Below are 16,445 nucleotides of genomic sequence, written 5' to 3' on the forward strand. Positions count from 1 at the left end.
AACCAGGCCTTAGAAGCTGTTCAGTTCAAAACACCTGTGAACACACCTGACAACAAATTGAATTGGTTTTGGCAAGAAAATAAACAATAAATTTCACTTGTGTGTTAATGCTTGAATGTGTGTATCTCCTAATGGCATGTGTATTTGTCTTCTAATGCTGCTTGGCACATCATGTCACAATGTGCATGTCATCCTAGGCTGGTGCCAACATGACAATGAGATCAGTGTCTGCCAGCTGTCTCTACAGGCATTTAATACCAATATAGGTTTTTAGGATGTGCTTGAAAAGGAAGCTTGGAGCGGTACATGCAAGGATTTGAAGTTTGTAATGTTTTCACGTCAGCAGCACGGGCCAAAATCTTAATAGCTGCCCAGAGGGAAAGTGACAGCACAGCAGTGCAGTAGTTGGAGCTGTCACCTCTCAGCAAGGAGGTCACGGGATCGCCTCCTTGCCTGGGGGCATTTCTGGGTGGAATTTGGACAATCTCACAAGGATGAATATTCTCCTTGTGCATGTGTGAGTTTTCTCTGGGTACACCAATTTCCATCCATTGACTAAAAACATGCATGCTAGGTTAATTGGTGACTAAATTGTCCCTTGGTCAGGTGAGAGTGTGAATATTTTTTCTCTGTGTGTCCCTGTGATGGACAGGATGCCTGCCCGGGGTCTGCTCTAACTTTTGCACAGTGACTGCTGGAGATGGGCACCAGCTCCCTGTGATGAGGAAAGGAAAAGGGGTGTAGAAGATGGATGGATGGAGAGGGAAACTGAGTGTTGCTCAGAAACAGGTGTATCATAAAGTGACCTTTATCTCTCGTATGGCTTAAAATATAGCAATATCTTATTCTTATGGGTAAACAATATTTTAGCGTGATGCATAAGCCTTATGTAGCTTTAAAATCCAGGTTCCAGAGTTTTAACATATTCTACATTTAAAGTGTTATTTAAATTTTGTTTTAGATTGCAATAGTAATGTTTGTGTTTGTGTCTAAAAAGAAGAGAAATGTTAAAAAACAAAGTTTAAAACAGTCAAACCAAGTGCAAGACAGCCGAGCAAGCCTTGAGATGCAGGAAAGGGTTGAGAATACCACAAACTCCAACATTGATGATGAAGAAAGTAGAGATGGTGAAAACAGAAGCTCCACTTGTGCACATTAAAGACACTGCCTGCACTATTATTTTGCTATAGTTAATGCGTGATAATTTAAACAAAAAATTTAGAAATACCACAGTTTGTCTCCAGGTTGCTGATTTCTCTTAGCATTTTCTTCTTTTCACCTAGCATACTCAGACTAACTTTGTGGGCGGAGCTTGCTGCCAGTGGGCTCAATGCAAAAACTGATAATGCAGGCATAAGCCACTTTAAAGGCTAAAATATAAAACTTTAGTTAAATTAAATTACAGTAAAGTTTGAATTGAGAAATAAAGGAAAACATTTTATCAGTGGGCACTCAAAAAGAAAGGAGTATTCAGATGTGTTCAGTCTCACCGTGGTCCTCGCTCACAGCAGACAACAACTTGTCCTTGATGGGAAACATCAAGACTCTTTTCTGCATGAACTGCTAAATGTTTATTCTAAAAATCTGAGTTCAACAGCCGTTCACTGTTTAAGATAACTGTGTTTGTTATCAAACCACAGTGAAATAGTGCATTTTCTTACCCAAGGAACATCACGCTTGCTCACCACCGACACAAGCGGTCTTTTCAATGGTTGAGCTGCTGAGTCACTGCTCAAGCTTTCTGGCATGGCCGTGGTATGAACTGTGGGGTATGTCTCTCCCTCAGCCTTGTGTTCTTCTTTTTCTTGATGCCAAGATTCTACATAAAACTTGTTTCATAATCCTGTGTCAAGGAGTGTTTCATACAGAAAGTGCTGTGGGTGGGTGAGACAAAATCAACCTTTTTCCCTTTCACAAACATCACCCATTTTTTTTCTACATAGTTGAATCCTTGTGAAAAATGCTGCTGCCAGAGTCTTAACTGGAGTTAGTAGAAGAGACCATATTTCTCCAGTTTTAGCTTCTCTCCTTTGGCTCCCTGTCAAATTCAGAAAGTAATACAAAATCTTACTTCTAACCTACGAAGCCCTCAACAACCTAGTTCCATCTTATATTAAAGAACTTATTGTTCCTTATTTTCCTAACAGAGCACTTTGCTCTCAGACTGCAGGCTTCTGAGTTTCCAAAAGCAAAATGGGAGGAAGATCTTCCAGTTATCAGGCTCCTCTCTTGTGGAACCAACTTCCAGTTTCTGTCCATGAGGCTGACACATTGTCCAGTTTTAAGACTTTCCTTTTTGATAAATCCTTTAGTTAGGGTTGGCTTGTTATGCTGCCTTAAGCTTAGACTACTGGAGGACAAATTGACCACATTTCTTAAAATGAATAATTTCAAATGAATAGTTTCATTTGAAATTATTTATTTCTTAACATGTGATTCTCGACCTGCCATTGTGTATCTGTTCCTCTCAAACCCAGCCGGTCGAAGCAGATGGCCGCTTGTCCTGAGCCCGGTTCTGCTAAAGATTTCTTCTTCATGAGGGAGTTGTTCCTTTCCACTGTCGCCTTCATGCTTGCTCAAGATATGAGTTCTGCGATGGAGTTAAACTCGAAGCAGTCTGCTCCTCAGATAAATAATGTTATTAACTTACTTTTTGTGTATATGAATGTTTCTGTTCAGTGCCCTGCGATGACTTCTGTTGTGACGTGGTGCTACAGAAATAAACTGAACTGAATTGAAAAGAATGGGTGCTCACGCCTTTTGTTACTGTGTTGTAGCAACAGACATCTGCACATTTATTTGGCATGTTTTTATTACAAAGGTCTTCTTTTTGTTCATGAAACTATTCAATTTATTTAATAATCAATTAAAACAGTATGCTGTTGAGCTCCGTGGTCCCAATTCTTTGTAATCACTTCATATGATAATTACCATACATAGTTGTATGGTATGTCCTAAAATGCAGCCATGCCAGGATCTTGGTAAGTCTCCAGTTTCCTGGAATATCTTGCAAAAAGATCTGAAGCTCTCGACCTTGACCTCTCTAAGTGGCTTTAAACATCTGTTAGGTTCCTGAGAAAACCAATGCAGACATGTTCCTGCTTTTAGTTTTCGACACCGCCTTACAATTTTGCTGTTTTTTCGCTACTTTCCCTTGTAATTATCCTTTTAATGATCATTTTATTTTCACTTGTTAAAAAATAAAAATTGTACGCATCCTTTATGATTATCTATTGTTGTCGTTATCCACTGCTGCCATCACTCTTTGTTAAAATTCAGATCTCTAGTAAATGAGTCCCAGAGGCTCAGTGGGATTGACCTGTATAAATAAAGGTTGAAAGTCAGATATGTGCATTTGTTAACATTAGTTAACAGCTTTTGAATAAATAAAACTGAATTCCTATTTATTTATTTATGTTAGTACTGTCAAGAGTTGTAGGTTTTCTGGAACTGAAAAATTATGGCTCTTGGACTTTATACAGATGCCTTTAAAATCTTGTTGTCATTTCACTTTTTCACTTTAGATTCAGATGGGATGACTTCGGTGACCATGTGGATTGTTGGAGACTTGGAGAAGGTTTCAGGAAGGAAGCTGTTGCTTGATGCCCTCAAACATGTTGTAAGTACAGTCAGCACATTTTTCCTTCAGTCTTATTGTGCTATAAACCGAAAAATGTTACTTTTAAAAAACGCCCTCTTACTGGTGCTCTTTCTCCGTGGCATCACTGGATAAACGAGAATCTGTGAAATAAGTTTAAATCATGTCAACTGTTCTGTGTACTGTATGTACTCTGTAGAAGTCCAGTCCTGGTGTGCGTATTGGGGTGATAAATAACCCCAGCGGAAAGCCCCGTGAAGATAACACCATGGTGTACCGGGCTGTCTGGGCCTCTCTCCTCACCCAGAAGAATAAGGCAGCAGCAGAATTTGTGCTAAAACTTCTAAAAGAAGAGAGCAGCCAACTCCTCCAGCAGGGGACTAAAATGAAGGATTTACTGATGCAGGTAAACGGCGAACTACGTTTATAACGCTGGTTTTGACACTTAGGAGACAAAACTGCTCATTGGGTTATCGCTGCAAGTGTTTTGTGCTTGCCTGCACTTTTGTTGTTGTATGAAACTACAGTAGTCCCTCGTTTATCGCGGGGATCCGTACCCTGAAGCCCCGCGATAAGTGAAAGACTGCCAAGTAGGAATAGTAGTAAGTAGTAATTTATTTTAGTATATGTATATTAAGGTGTTTTAAACCCTTCCCACACTCTTGCAATATTCTAAACACTGTTTCTAAACTCTAAACGCTCTAAAAGAGCACAGAATGTCATTATTCCAGCTCCCTGCCTCGACTGCTCTTTGCTACCTGCAAGCGCTGTTGACCACGCCCACTTCTCTGCTCTGCATAGGGAACAGCTGATCAGCTGCAGCAGGAAGTTTATCCTGCAGCTGTGGGCTGCAGCAGGTGCTAAAAATTTTAAAATAATTAATTTTAAATAAACATTCCATGGCGATCGTGCAGCTCATCCATCAATCAGCCAATTGTGTGTCATGTCCAATCTTATTTTGAAAAACCGCGATAGAGCGAGTCCGCACTAAACGAACTGCGAAGTAGAGAGGGACTACTGTTTTTAAATGAGGCTCTTGGTGCAAAATTTGATTTGGAAGTTGTTGTTTATTTTAGCTTAGCTATAAATTGAAAATTGGTTTCTGTAAAAGTAGCGTTAATCATTTTAAAAATCAAAACTTTTTTTTTCCAGAAAAACAAACAAACAAACAAAATTATAATGAGTCATTTGTGAAAAATATGTGTGATTTTCCTGTGAAGCTGTTCCCAAAGAGAGTTTAAAAGGTTTAAAAAGAAAGTCAAACCCAACTATTAAAAAAACAAAACCAAAAAAAAAACTAATTATACTAATAAACTACACAGCTTTAATTTTAGACGCTCATACATTTAATCAAGAACTCGTTCCAAATTTTCTCTTCTTTTGGTATATCAGTGTTTACTGAGCAGCTCATGTCACATTTTACATTGTTTTTCCATCATGTTAGATTCCCTTCTTGACAACAAGAGAGAAAACTATTTTCATAAATATTACAAATAAAATATAAGTTTAGTTGCGGTTTGACTGCATGTACATCCACAAGATTTGAGAATGAGCTTGTGAAATGGTGCAAGTTTAACATACTAAACCATCAGATCAACTGTGGATGGAAATCAGCTCATTAGAATTCATTTGACACAATTCACTGAGACTTCTGTTGTGGTCAAATCTGAGCCTCAGACATTGTTTCCCTGTTTGTGCTCACCTACAAGAATCTTAGACAAGAATGTACCCAGCTATTCCCTTTTACTGCTCTAATTATGTTTTAAAAACTATTTGTTTTTCTACTGAAATGTGACGAGTTCAAAGCATTTTGTAGTGATGTGATCTGTATGAAAGTATTGATTTCAAGTTGTTCTTAAATAATATGAAAATGTGAAGTTTTTTTTAAGCTTGTATGCCAGCTAATTCTTATTTTAACTCTATTTTAGAGAGAGTAACTTTAACCTGAAAGGTTTTAATCTGACATTTAAACATTTTTTTGAACTTCCTGAATTTTTTTTATACGCTTAATTCTTTCTCAACTACCAAGAAATATCTCCTTTTCTCCCCATGAACTGTTCTTATTAATTTGTTGCTTTTCCCCCTGCAATTTATTTATTGTAGCTGTAATTTACCAGAAAATGAATCTGATAAAGCATTAAGGCTCAAAATAGCCAGGGCTACAGCATTGATTGATGTAAATGAGAATAAATTTTGTCCCTCCGAGGTAAAAAATGCAACTCTGGTTTCAAACACTACAGCCCATTGATTTGCAACTCTGTCAACAAGCAGACATTTTAAAGATTTAAAAGAAAGTTGTTAAAGGTTTTTATAACACTAAGGTATGGTTGTATCAGAAACTCTCATCAGCTGATAAAGTTTAGTTTTTTTTTCTTTTTGAATTATAAAATAGTGTGTAGTTAAACCCTTGAAGACATTCAGACCTACAGCAATTACAATTTCAGAGTTTTATTTTTATTCAAGGTAACCACTTTCACTGGAGTCACTGGAGGAATTATTTAGTGTTATGACTAATAAGTGTATTTTATCACTGATTTCATGAAAAAAAGAGGCTGGGGATTACTAGTTGCAGAGATTTGTCTGACTCTGTTTTCTTGATTTCAGTCCACAGTCAGAGAAAATTGTGATTGATGAGCCAATCTTCTCATCCCCTATAAACATCAGCAAACAGAATACATTTAGATGCACCGCAGCCTGTGGATATCACGGCAAGCAGCCTGTTCAGTGTCAGTTCCACTTGAGGTGTCACAGGGCCGTCACAAGACGGACTCCACACGAAGCGTCTTTAACTAAAAGTGCTGGTGTATACCTGCCTCTCCTGGGGCTGATGAATAGCTGAACTCCAGCTCATCGTTGTGTGAGCTACGTATGTTCAGCCGAGCCTGACCATCGCTCTGCTGCTGTAAGCAATCTGCAGCCACTGCGCTGTAGTCTGCAGTATCCACCCACACAATCCTACACAGAAGCAAAAAAAGAGAGAGCTTCTCAGTGACTAATCAACAAATGAGTTGACAGGAGAGCTCTTTCCTCTCCCATCAGGAGTAAGTCATACAGTCCACGCTTCACCTGGGGCGAGCACAGCAAACTTTCCTTCAGTTATACAAGCCCCCAAACAATGGAGAGAGAATGAGCTGAAAATAGCAACGGAAAGATAGGTAGGAAGCAGCTTTGTGACTTGAGACCCAAAGCCAAGGGATACAAGTTTATTATTGGCTGCCAGACAGACTTGCTGACTGGATTGTGCTGACATTATTGGTATTTCACCTGATCTCCTGAGGAGGGAAATGTTGGAGAAACTAATAACCTGCCTCCACAAAACCTCCACACTCCCACAACCTTTTTATTATGGATAAATATGGCTGCGGTTTAATTAAGAGTTTGTTATATTAATTACAAATTGATTTATCTCATTTTTACGCATGCATTTCTGACAGCTCTCATTGAAAGGTTGTTTTTTTTTTCCCAGCAAGTTTGAAAACTGCAATGATTGTAGAAGTGCAAGGCGTCCATGATATAATGAAAACGATTTTACTTTACATACATCATTGTTTATGGTAATTTATTACTCAGACTGCCATTTGTTGACAGGCTGCAGTGGAGGAGAGAAATGTCCCAAAACGACTCATTCGTATCACAAAACGAGGCATTCAGAAAGTCCTTTTTTTTAACTGTGTATTGTTTCCAACATGAATAAATGTTTGTTATTCTGCTCCAGGGCATGGATGTGGATGCCTTTGAGAAAAAATTCAACACGTTGGAAGTGGATTTTATCCTTAGTCAGCAGCTGTTCTGTCGAGACGTCCTGAAGCTTCGTCCTGGACTGCGGGCAGTAATCAGCAATGGCAGAGTGAGTGGACTTCAGCTTTAGCACAGTAACATTGTAATATTACAAAGAGTCAGGAGTGTGGACCCATGGCTTGGAAGTAATACAATGTTTAATCGTTAAGCTAATGTCCTAAAATTGATCAAAAACTTCACTTGAGGCTCTAAGGCTTATGACTTGTTTCCTTTGTGAAAATATTTGACATACAGTATATCATCTGACAGTGGAAATGATAAATAAGTAGAGAAACTGCGTTTCCTGTGAAAGTGCAGCGTGAACGTTTAGTGCAGAAGAACTTGCTGAAAAACAGCTGAAATTAGCTAAAAACAACATGCTGAAATGTAGCTGAAATGGATGAACAAGCCTAAATTATCAGAATAAAGCAGAAAGAGCACATAGCGGTACTTGCTGAAATACGTTTAAATAAGCAGAAATGAGTACAAAAATTAGAAAATTAGCTAAAAAATCTGAAATTAGCAAAATATAGCTGAAAATTAGCTGAAAAGGCAGAAAGAAGCTTAAACTACGGAGGAGTAGTAGAAGTACCGTATTTTTCGGACTATAAGGTGCACCGGATTATAAGGCGCATTAAGCAAAACAAAACGGTCAGATAAGTCAAAACTTTATTCAACTCTGAAAGCTAAGGCTGATGTAGCCTCCTGGATGGAAGGTGAAACGTTTCAGCACAAAAAAAAAAAATGTCCAGATGACCTGACTGAAAATTGTTGGATTGTATACCTGGATTATTGAGCATGGACTTTGTTGGTTTATTCAACTCATTCACAATAATCACATAAAATCGGTTCGAGGTCATCAAGTACAACCAGAATTAATACATAAGGTGCACCGGATTATAAGGCTCACTGTTGATTTTTGAGAAAGTTAAAATATTTTCAGTGCGCCTTATAGTCCGAAAAATACAGTAGTAGAGAACGAAAGAAGTGGAAAGAGCTGAAATTAGCTAAAAAATGTGGAATTAGCTGAAAAAGTTAAAATTAGCATACAAACAGCTTAATAGTAGCTGAAATAGCAGGAAAAAGGTAAAACTAGCATAAATAAGCTAAGAGGAGCATAACAAGCTGAAATTAGCTTAAAATACATGCTTAAATGTAGCTGAAATGGAGGAAAACCCTAAATTATCAGAAGAAATCAGAAAGAACACATGATTGCTGAGAAAGGTTTAAATAAGCAGAAATGAGTACAAAAATTAGGAAATTAGCTAAAAAAATCTGAAATTAGCAACAACAAAAAAATGTTGAAAATTAGCTGAAAAGGTAGAAAGAAGCTTAAACTACCAGAAGGAAGCAGAAAGAGCTGAAATGAGCTAAAAAAAAGTGGAATTAGCTGAAAAAGCTAAAATTAGCATAAAACAGCTAAATAATAGCTGAAATAACAGACAAAGTTGAAACTAGGCATAAGGTGAAAGGATCATAACAAGATGAAATTAGCAAAAAGAAGTTAAAAGAAGACTTGTAAATGAGTCCTTGAAGCTCAATGAGACTATCCTGTATAAATAAAGGTTGAATGAATGAAATAAAAAAGAAGCACAGAAATGTCATAGTTAGCAGAAAGAATCTGAAAGGAGTACAGAACAGCTGAAAAAACATCTGAAATTTGTTTAAAGTAGCTGAAAAAAAAGTTAGAATTTGTACAAGGAAGCTGAAAGAAGCTGAAGCAGAACAAAATGTGAAAGGAGCAGTAAAAGGTTGTAAACAGATCTAAAGCTTTGAAGGATGTAAAATGAGCTCAATTCATTTTCTGAGGGAAAAAAATGGGAGAAAATGCTAAATATTTCAAAAAGCTAAAGTTGCACCAATACCAAAAGTCATAGCAGCCTTCTGAATGAGCTGATCGTTTTGATGATTTGTTGAAATAGCACAAACATTGTGGAATGAGAAAGATGCCGATAAATGTACAGAAGAAAAATGGATCACAATAGTGTGAATGCTTCATAAACATTCACACGATAATTCAACGCAATGATCATATTGTAGAGAAATGTGGGTCTGTTGGTAAACAGTTAAATATTCAAGTAGTTGATTTATGCTTTAAGTTGCAAATAAAATGGTTAATTGTTACCTTGGGTTAGTTATAAACAGTGTTTTCAAAGAGGTCACTACTCTTCATCTGTTTCCTGACAACACAAAAGGAAAATTCTGAATTACACGAATAGCTGTCTGGTTAATAAGGAGTTGTAGAACTAACTAGACTTGTGACACAAAAAGTTGATGTGTTTTTATTATACTGTGACAAAATCACCCACATACACAGACCAAATATTAAAATCTCTTCTGTTTTAAAAAGCATCTTTTATAGGGCTGATTGAGATTACATTTTTTAGTGACAAATTTCATCATACCACAGGTTTCTGATGTGGCCTGATACAAATACAACTTCTGCATGTTTTAGTGTTGAATTCAAGAAGCTGAATGTTGTTATTCATAAAGGTTTTTAATAGGCCTGTGCATTAGCTGCTTAGAAATACAAAGAATGTCAAATTATTCAGCACTATGTGTTTTTCAATTATTAGACGGCACAAATTACTAGTGTTGAAATCTGTAAACCTGGTGTTTAAAGGGATAGTTCACATCTTTCAAAGTGGAGAAGAAATATTCCTGCCAGAAGTGCCTCGGCTGCACCAGAAGTGGTACAGCTAACTGCTGCTGCTACTAATTTCTCTTGCAAATATTCATTTACAGGTACATTTAAAAACAATAGAATATTATGAAAAAGTTCTGTATTTTTTGTCAATCACTTTTGTCAAAACTTCATAATGTTGTTTCTGGTTCATGAGTGGCTTGACTTGAGGAGTGTGACATTTGTAGCCCATGTCGAGGATTCGTCTGTCCATCCATAGTGTGCGTGATTTTTCAATATTCTAATTTTGTGAGACACTGAGTTTTGTGTTTTCGTTATCTGTAAGCCGTAATCATCAAAATTACATGCCGTATTTCACTCTATGTGTAACAAATCTATATAAAATGAGTTTCACTTTCTGAAATGATTGACAAAAAATATTGAACTTTTTCACAATATCCTAATTTTCAGATGTGACTGTAATTCTATGTAAATAAGCATGCTATACAAAACTGACTGCAGTGCAAAGCTTTAAAAAACTAGTGTTGGCATGAACTGCTTTAAAATCTTTTAAGATGACCATATTTTTCGGATTATAAGGCACTTAAAATCCTTTAATTTTCTCAAAAGTCGACAGTGAGCCTTATAATCCAGTGCGCCTTATGTATTATTTCTGGTTGTACTTACAGACCTCAACTGATTTTATGTGGTACAACTGAACAATGTTGAGAGTTATTGTGAATGAGTTAAATAAAGTTTGACTTATCTGACTGTTTTGTTTTGCTTAATGCGCCTTATAATCTAAGGTGCACCTTATATATGAAAACAGACTCGTTCATTGATATTGCGCCTTATGATCCGGTGCGCCTTATAGTCCGAAAAATACGGTAAAGTTGTTTTGGAGCATGGAAACTGAATTTGATCTTCTCAATTCAAAGTCGGATATATCAGTTGATCAGAACAGCTGTTCACGTCAATCTAGTTAAAATTAAACTTGTTCTCCAAACCGAGGTTGTTTAAATGTTAAATGGACAGCACTTATATAGAGCTTTTCTATCTTATCAAGACGCTCAAAGCACTTTACACCACAATCTGTGCCCTCATTTACCCATTCATACAGCACTCTACTGTATCTGTACAAAGAAAAATCAGAGCTTTATCACATTCATACACTGATGAGACACACATCAGAGGCAATGAGGGGTTCAGTGTGTTGTCCAGGGACACTTCAGCATGTGACTGCTGATGGAATCGAACCCCCATCTCTTGCATTGGAGGACCACTGCTCTAGCCACAGCTGCCCAAGAGTTAAAGAATTGTCTACAACAAGCAGGAGAATAATTTTTCATTCCCTTTCCACAGAACTTCACTTAAAAAAATCTGAAGTTTAAAAAAAAAAAAAAATTTGTTTGTTATTTCAATAAAATGAAAACCGTTCCCCTGTTTGACAATACATACTGTAATTTAAAGAATTTAATATACGGTGATTATCATTGTATATATGTGAGTTGAAACTTTCATATCTAACTATAGATATGGCAACAACACGTCAGTGTTTACACCTCCTTATAAACATGTTTTTTTTTCATGTTGCATGTGTACTAGACCGCCTTATAGTGTAAGACAGTGTTTACAAAGTTTGCTACAGTAGAAAAGGATTCTCTATATTTGGGAAATATTTTCCCTTCAGAGTTGCGGAGCGCTTTCTAAGCATTGTCAAATCGGTATAACATCTGTTTCTCAAAGGTCACAGGTGGCACGTATTGCACTGTAGAGGTTTTGTGTGTGTCTGTGTATTTGTAAAATAAATGTGTATAAAGCTTATGAGTGATGTCTCAGCAGTAGCTCTGCTGACAGCCAGGGATGAAGAGTCCAGCCACTGAGGTGACAGTAACAATTAATATTATCTTGCATGCCTCTCTTGCTGTGTTAGGGCTTTTCTCCCAGAATAGAAAGCCCAGAAAAAGCAGGCAGCATCTCTGAATACCACGACTTTAAGTGGATAAAACAGTGTCACAATCGCATTAGATTTACCATCCCCTGGGCAAGTTGTAAGTGATACATACTGCGATAAGAACCGGAGAAGTCATGTTCTGACTGCATTATCTTCTTGTTAGATCCTTGGTCCGTTTGAAGAACAGGACGAATTCACTGTGGAGGATTTCCACTTGCTTCAGAGGATTACACTGGGTGGTTCAGCAGAAAAAGTCAAAGCCAACGTAAAACAGATGGGGATGAAACCAAAGCAGTACGTTTTTATCCTTGTCATCAGAAATAAAATGCGTTGGTTATTTTAGCCTTAATTGGAAGTACGTTAATATAAATTTTGGTATCGTTTTTTTTTATCTGTCGGTGTCAAATGCTATTTTACTTCTACACTCTGTTTGACTTCTTCCATCACATAATAAATGATGAACGGACCTTTATCTGTCAGTGCCAGTGACTTAGTCATGAAAGTTGATGCCCTCCTTGCTGCAGCCCCCAAAGGAGAAGTCAGAAGAGATGTCCAATTCAAAGATACTCACAGGTAGGCTGTGTTTTTTTTTTTTTTTTTTTTTTTTTTGAAATTGATGTTATTTGTCTGAAAACAATGCACTGTAGAAACATACGTTTGAGCATTCTGTTGTTTGCTCTCCTCAGTGTGCTCCACCTCTCACCACGTGAAAATGAGGTGTTCTACGATGTTGTCGCCATTGTTGACCCCCTCACCAGAGTGGCACAGAAGATTTCCTCCCTGCTGATTGTAAGCTGCAATCTTCTTCTCTGTCAATTCTCGACACAACAGCACACTAAAATCAGTGCTGCACAAAGTCACAAAACTTGTCAAATTGGAAAAAAAAAAAAGAGAAAAGTTTCTCCTTTCTGAGACTGACACATTCTCAAGAAAATCCATCTTGTCTGGCTTCAAGCTGTGCAGTTGTTTCGAAGTAATCTGTAGACAGAGTTTTGACGACCGTTAACAATGGCTGCTTTTAAAGAGCTTTGCATAGCTGTTGCTGTAGATTCAGACCTGCAGATTTAATTAAAACTCTTTGCTAGTTTAGTCTCTAAAGCTAATTTAAACACTGGATAAGTCAAATTGATGTTGGGAAACTGAAAAAGCCTTGTTTTTCACACATTCTGCGTTATACTAATTTAGTTGTGTTCCTTTCATTCATTTAAATGTTCTCACCGTGTACTTTATACAGTGGTGAAACTTTAATAAGCTCAGTAAACTTGAGAATATTAAGGGATTTGTTTTACAGATGAAGGTGCAGTGTAAATACAGCACAATGCCATTTTTCATTTACTGCACATGTTGTATTTTTCTCCAGCTTCTGACGAGGTCTTTTTTCTGAGTGTTGCAGGTGCTTACTCAAGTGGTCAACGCGAGACTGCAGGTGTTTATGAACTGCAGAGCCAAGTTGTCCGAGATGCCCCTCAAGAGGTACGCTCTCTAGCTCCAGCAGTAATTAAAATTTTCTGGTTTGGCTTGTTTGTGTATTTTCTTGCCACTGCAGATTTGTGTTGCTCCACCTCTTTGTATGAGTTTACGGCACAGATGCAATCTGCTTAATAACACCACCTTATTGCTCTGGGCTTCCACTTGCATCTCCGGGCAAATTGCTTACAACATTCACTGTTGCAGTTCACACCGTGCCGTCAAGACAATAAAACTGGTTGTATTCTTACGAAATAAAAAAAGAGACAAATAATAGATTGATTTTTTTCCCCCATTAACAGTCCAACTCCTGGGTGTCCTGGCTATTATGTGATTTGGTGTTTTTTTCTTTTCTTCCATTTGTTTCATAATGGGCTGAGATATTTGCTGGGTTCATTTACTGAAACCTCAGAGGATACAGCTGAATTTACTAGCTGGAATCATATTGATGGAAACAAGTCTTCCATCACAAATCATTCACATGGCCACCCTCCCTACTCCACCAGCTTCCTGTCCCCCAGAGCGAGAGCTGCTTGTAATTGACACAGTTGGCTAAAAGATATATATGTTTTGGATAAACAAGCTGGATGCGCTGTCAATGTCCAAGATTGTATTCAAAAGATTATGTTTTAACCATCTTTCAGTTTGGTCTCATTTGGCCATTTTCTTTATATATTTGATTACTAAAACGATAAACTCATTGAAGGACAACAGAAGTTTTGAAAGTCATAAATACAAGACACACCCAGCCAAACATTAGTCTTTATTTTACATTATTCTGTACTCCTTTAAAACATATTTTTTTGAAGTTGAAAGTGTTTTTCTTTTTTAGTTAAAAATATTTTGGTGTGTTTTTCTTTTTGATTTATTAAAGGAAAGTCCTGAATAGAACCAAAGACCTGGAAATAATGTTTCCCCAACTGTACTAGTTTGTTTAGCGTTAAACTCCAGCTGTTTCTTGACTATCTTGTCATTAGGCCTGTCACAATAACAAATTTTGCTGGGCGATTAATTTTCTTAGAAATTATGGCGATAAACGATAATATTGTTTGAAATTTGACAATAATTAGTAATTGTCAAATTTAAGAAAAAATGTTGGATAATTTTTGTGTGAAGTACCTTTTTTGACCACTGGATGGCAATATAAGACTGTTTGAACCAAAGGATGGATAGTGAGGGAGCGAGCAGCGTGTCTCTTTAAGAAAAATGGGAGGGAGGCCACTTGACGTGACATGGGCTCTCTCCTTTTTTTCGGTTCTCAAAATGGCAGATGCTCGGTGTGGTTTGAGCTTTTTAGCATAGCATTTGTCACACAAAGCTTTAATTAAAAAAAAAAATCAGTAAATAAGTTCTCAGCTTCCTTTTGCAGAGGAAAAACAACATTTTAGACGAAGGCATGGGTTTCAACTGAATTTTGGTGCTTTGACAAGATGGAGGCTTTTTCCCTAGGTCGGCCTGTTAGCTTAGCTTCTCAGCTTAGCTGCTTTTAACAGACCAAAAACGTGATTTTGGATTGTTAAAACAGATTTTAAAGAGAAAAGAGAAAGGGAGGTGTCAGTGAAGAGCACCAGAGATGAGCTTTTTGTCATCCAGTGTCTTCAGTAGAAAGAGACATGAAGAAACGATAAAACCGATAAATGAAAATGAGGTCAATCATTTTAATTTATCATGCTTAATTGATTTATTGTTTATTACGTCAGACCTACTTGTTGTATTAAAGTCAATTAAGTTTATTTATATAGTGCCATGTCACAACAGAAGTAATCTCAGGACACTGAACAGAAACATTCATATATAAAATAATAATTTAACATTATTTATCTGAGGAGCAGACTGCTTTGAATTTAACTCCATCAAAGAACTCTCATCTTGAGCAAGCATGAAGGCGACAGTGGAAAGGAAAAACTCCCTCATGAGGAAGAAACCTTTAGCAGAACCAGGCTCAGGACAAGCGACCATCTGCTTCGACCGGCTGGCTTTGGTAGGAACAGATACACAATGGCAGGTCGAGAATCACATGTTAAGATAGAAAAAGTTTCAAATGAAAACTATTCCTTTTTAACAAATCATTTAAGGAATTGAGGTCAATTTGTCCTCCAGTAGTCTAAGCTTATGGCAGCATAAGAAGCCAACCCTAACTATAAGATTTATCAGAAAGAAAAGTCTTAATCCCAGTCTTAAAACTGGACAATGTGTCAGCCTTACAGACAGAAACTGGAAGTTGGTTCCATAAGAGAGGAGCCTGATAACTGAAAGATCTTCCTCCCATTCTGCTTTTGGAAACTCTAGGGACCACAAGTAAACCTGCAGTCTGAGAGCAAAGTGCGCTGTTAGGAAAATAAGGAACAATAAGATCTCGAATATAAGATTGAGCTAGGTTGTTGAGAGCTTTGTAGATTAGAAGTAAGATTTTTAATTCAATTCTGGATTTGACCGGGAGCCAATGGAGAGAAGCTAAAACTGGAGAGATATGATTTCTCTTACTAACTCCAGTTAAGACTCTGTCAGCAGCATTTTGGATTAAATGAAGACGTTTTAAGAAATATTTGGACACCCAGATAATAAACCATTGCAATAATCCAGTGTAGATGTGACAAATGCATGAACCAATTTTTCTGCATAATTTTTAGATAAGATGTTTCTAATTTTAGCGATATTACACAGGTGGAAGAAGGTGGTATTGTGGTGACAACACCCATCTCACGCAGGAAATGTCCGCAAATGTACTATGAGAGTAGTTATTAATTCTTTGAATAATACATGAGTTAATGTACTTGAATTCTAAAGAGGCTTTCCGAATTAAGATCAGTATCAATATTTTTTATTATCTACACTTCATAACTCTTCTGTAAGAAGGAAACAGAAACTTCTATAAAATTTTAGCTTGAAACTTGTAGCTGACAGCTTTATTAATGGAAAAAGGGAACTTTTCAGGTGCACAGACTACTGCAAGCATTTGTTTTTGGCTGAGCATGAGCACCCACAGAAACAGTATTAGATTCTTCACTTTGAAGGAATTGCATTTC

The 16,445-nt window shown here is 37.1% G+C and overlaps 1 protein-coding gene across 1 annotated transcript in view; it reads left to right on the forward strand.

The window, feature by feature from the left end:
* uggt2 (UDP-glucose glycoprotein glucosyltransferase 2) overlaps positions 1–16,445 on the forward strand; it is a 46,264-nt gene that overhangs the window by 12,630 nt on the left and 17,189 nt on the right. The window contains exons 9-15 of the mRNA XM_037686166.1: positions 3,525–3,619; positions 3,798–4,004; positions 7,314–7,445; positions 12,116–12,246; positions 12,433–12,525; positions 12,639–12,741; positions 13,346–13,425. Coding sequence (XP_037542094.1) covers positions 3,525–3,619; positions 3,798–4,004; positions 7,314–7,445; positions 12,116–12,246; positions 12,433–12,525; positions 12,639–12,741; positions 13,346–13,425 — 841 coding nt within the window. The remainder of the gene's footprint in view (positions 1–3,524; positions 3,620–3,797; positions 4,005–7,313; positions 7,446–12,115; positions 12,247–12,432; positions 12,526–12,638; positions 12,742–13,345; positions 13,426–16,445) is intronic.

This window comes from Nematolebias whitei, chromosome 13 (assembly GCF_014905685.2).
Source record: "Nematolebias whitei isolate Nwh7 chromosome 13, NemWhi1, whole genome shotgun sequence".
In the NCBI taxonomy this organism is placed as follows: domain Eukaryota; kingdom Metazoa; phylum Chordata; class Actinopteri; order Cyprinodontiformes; family Rivulidae; genus Nematolebias; species Nematolebias whitei.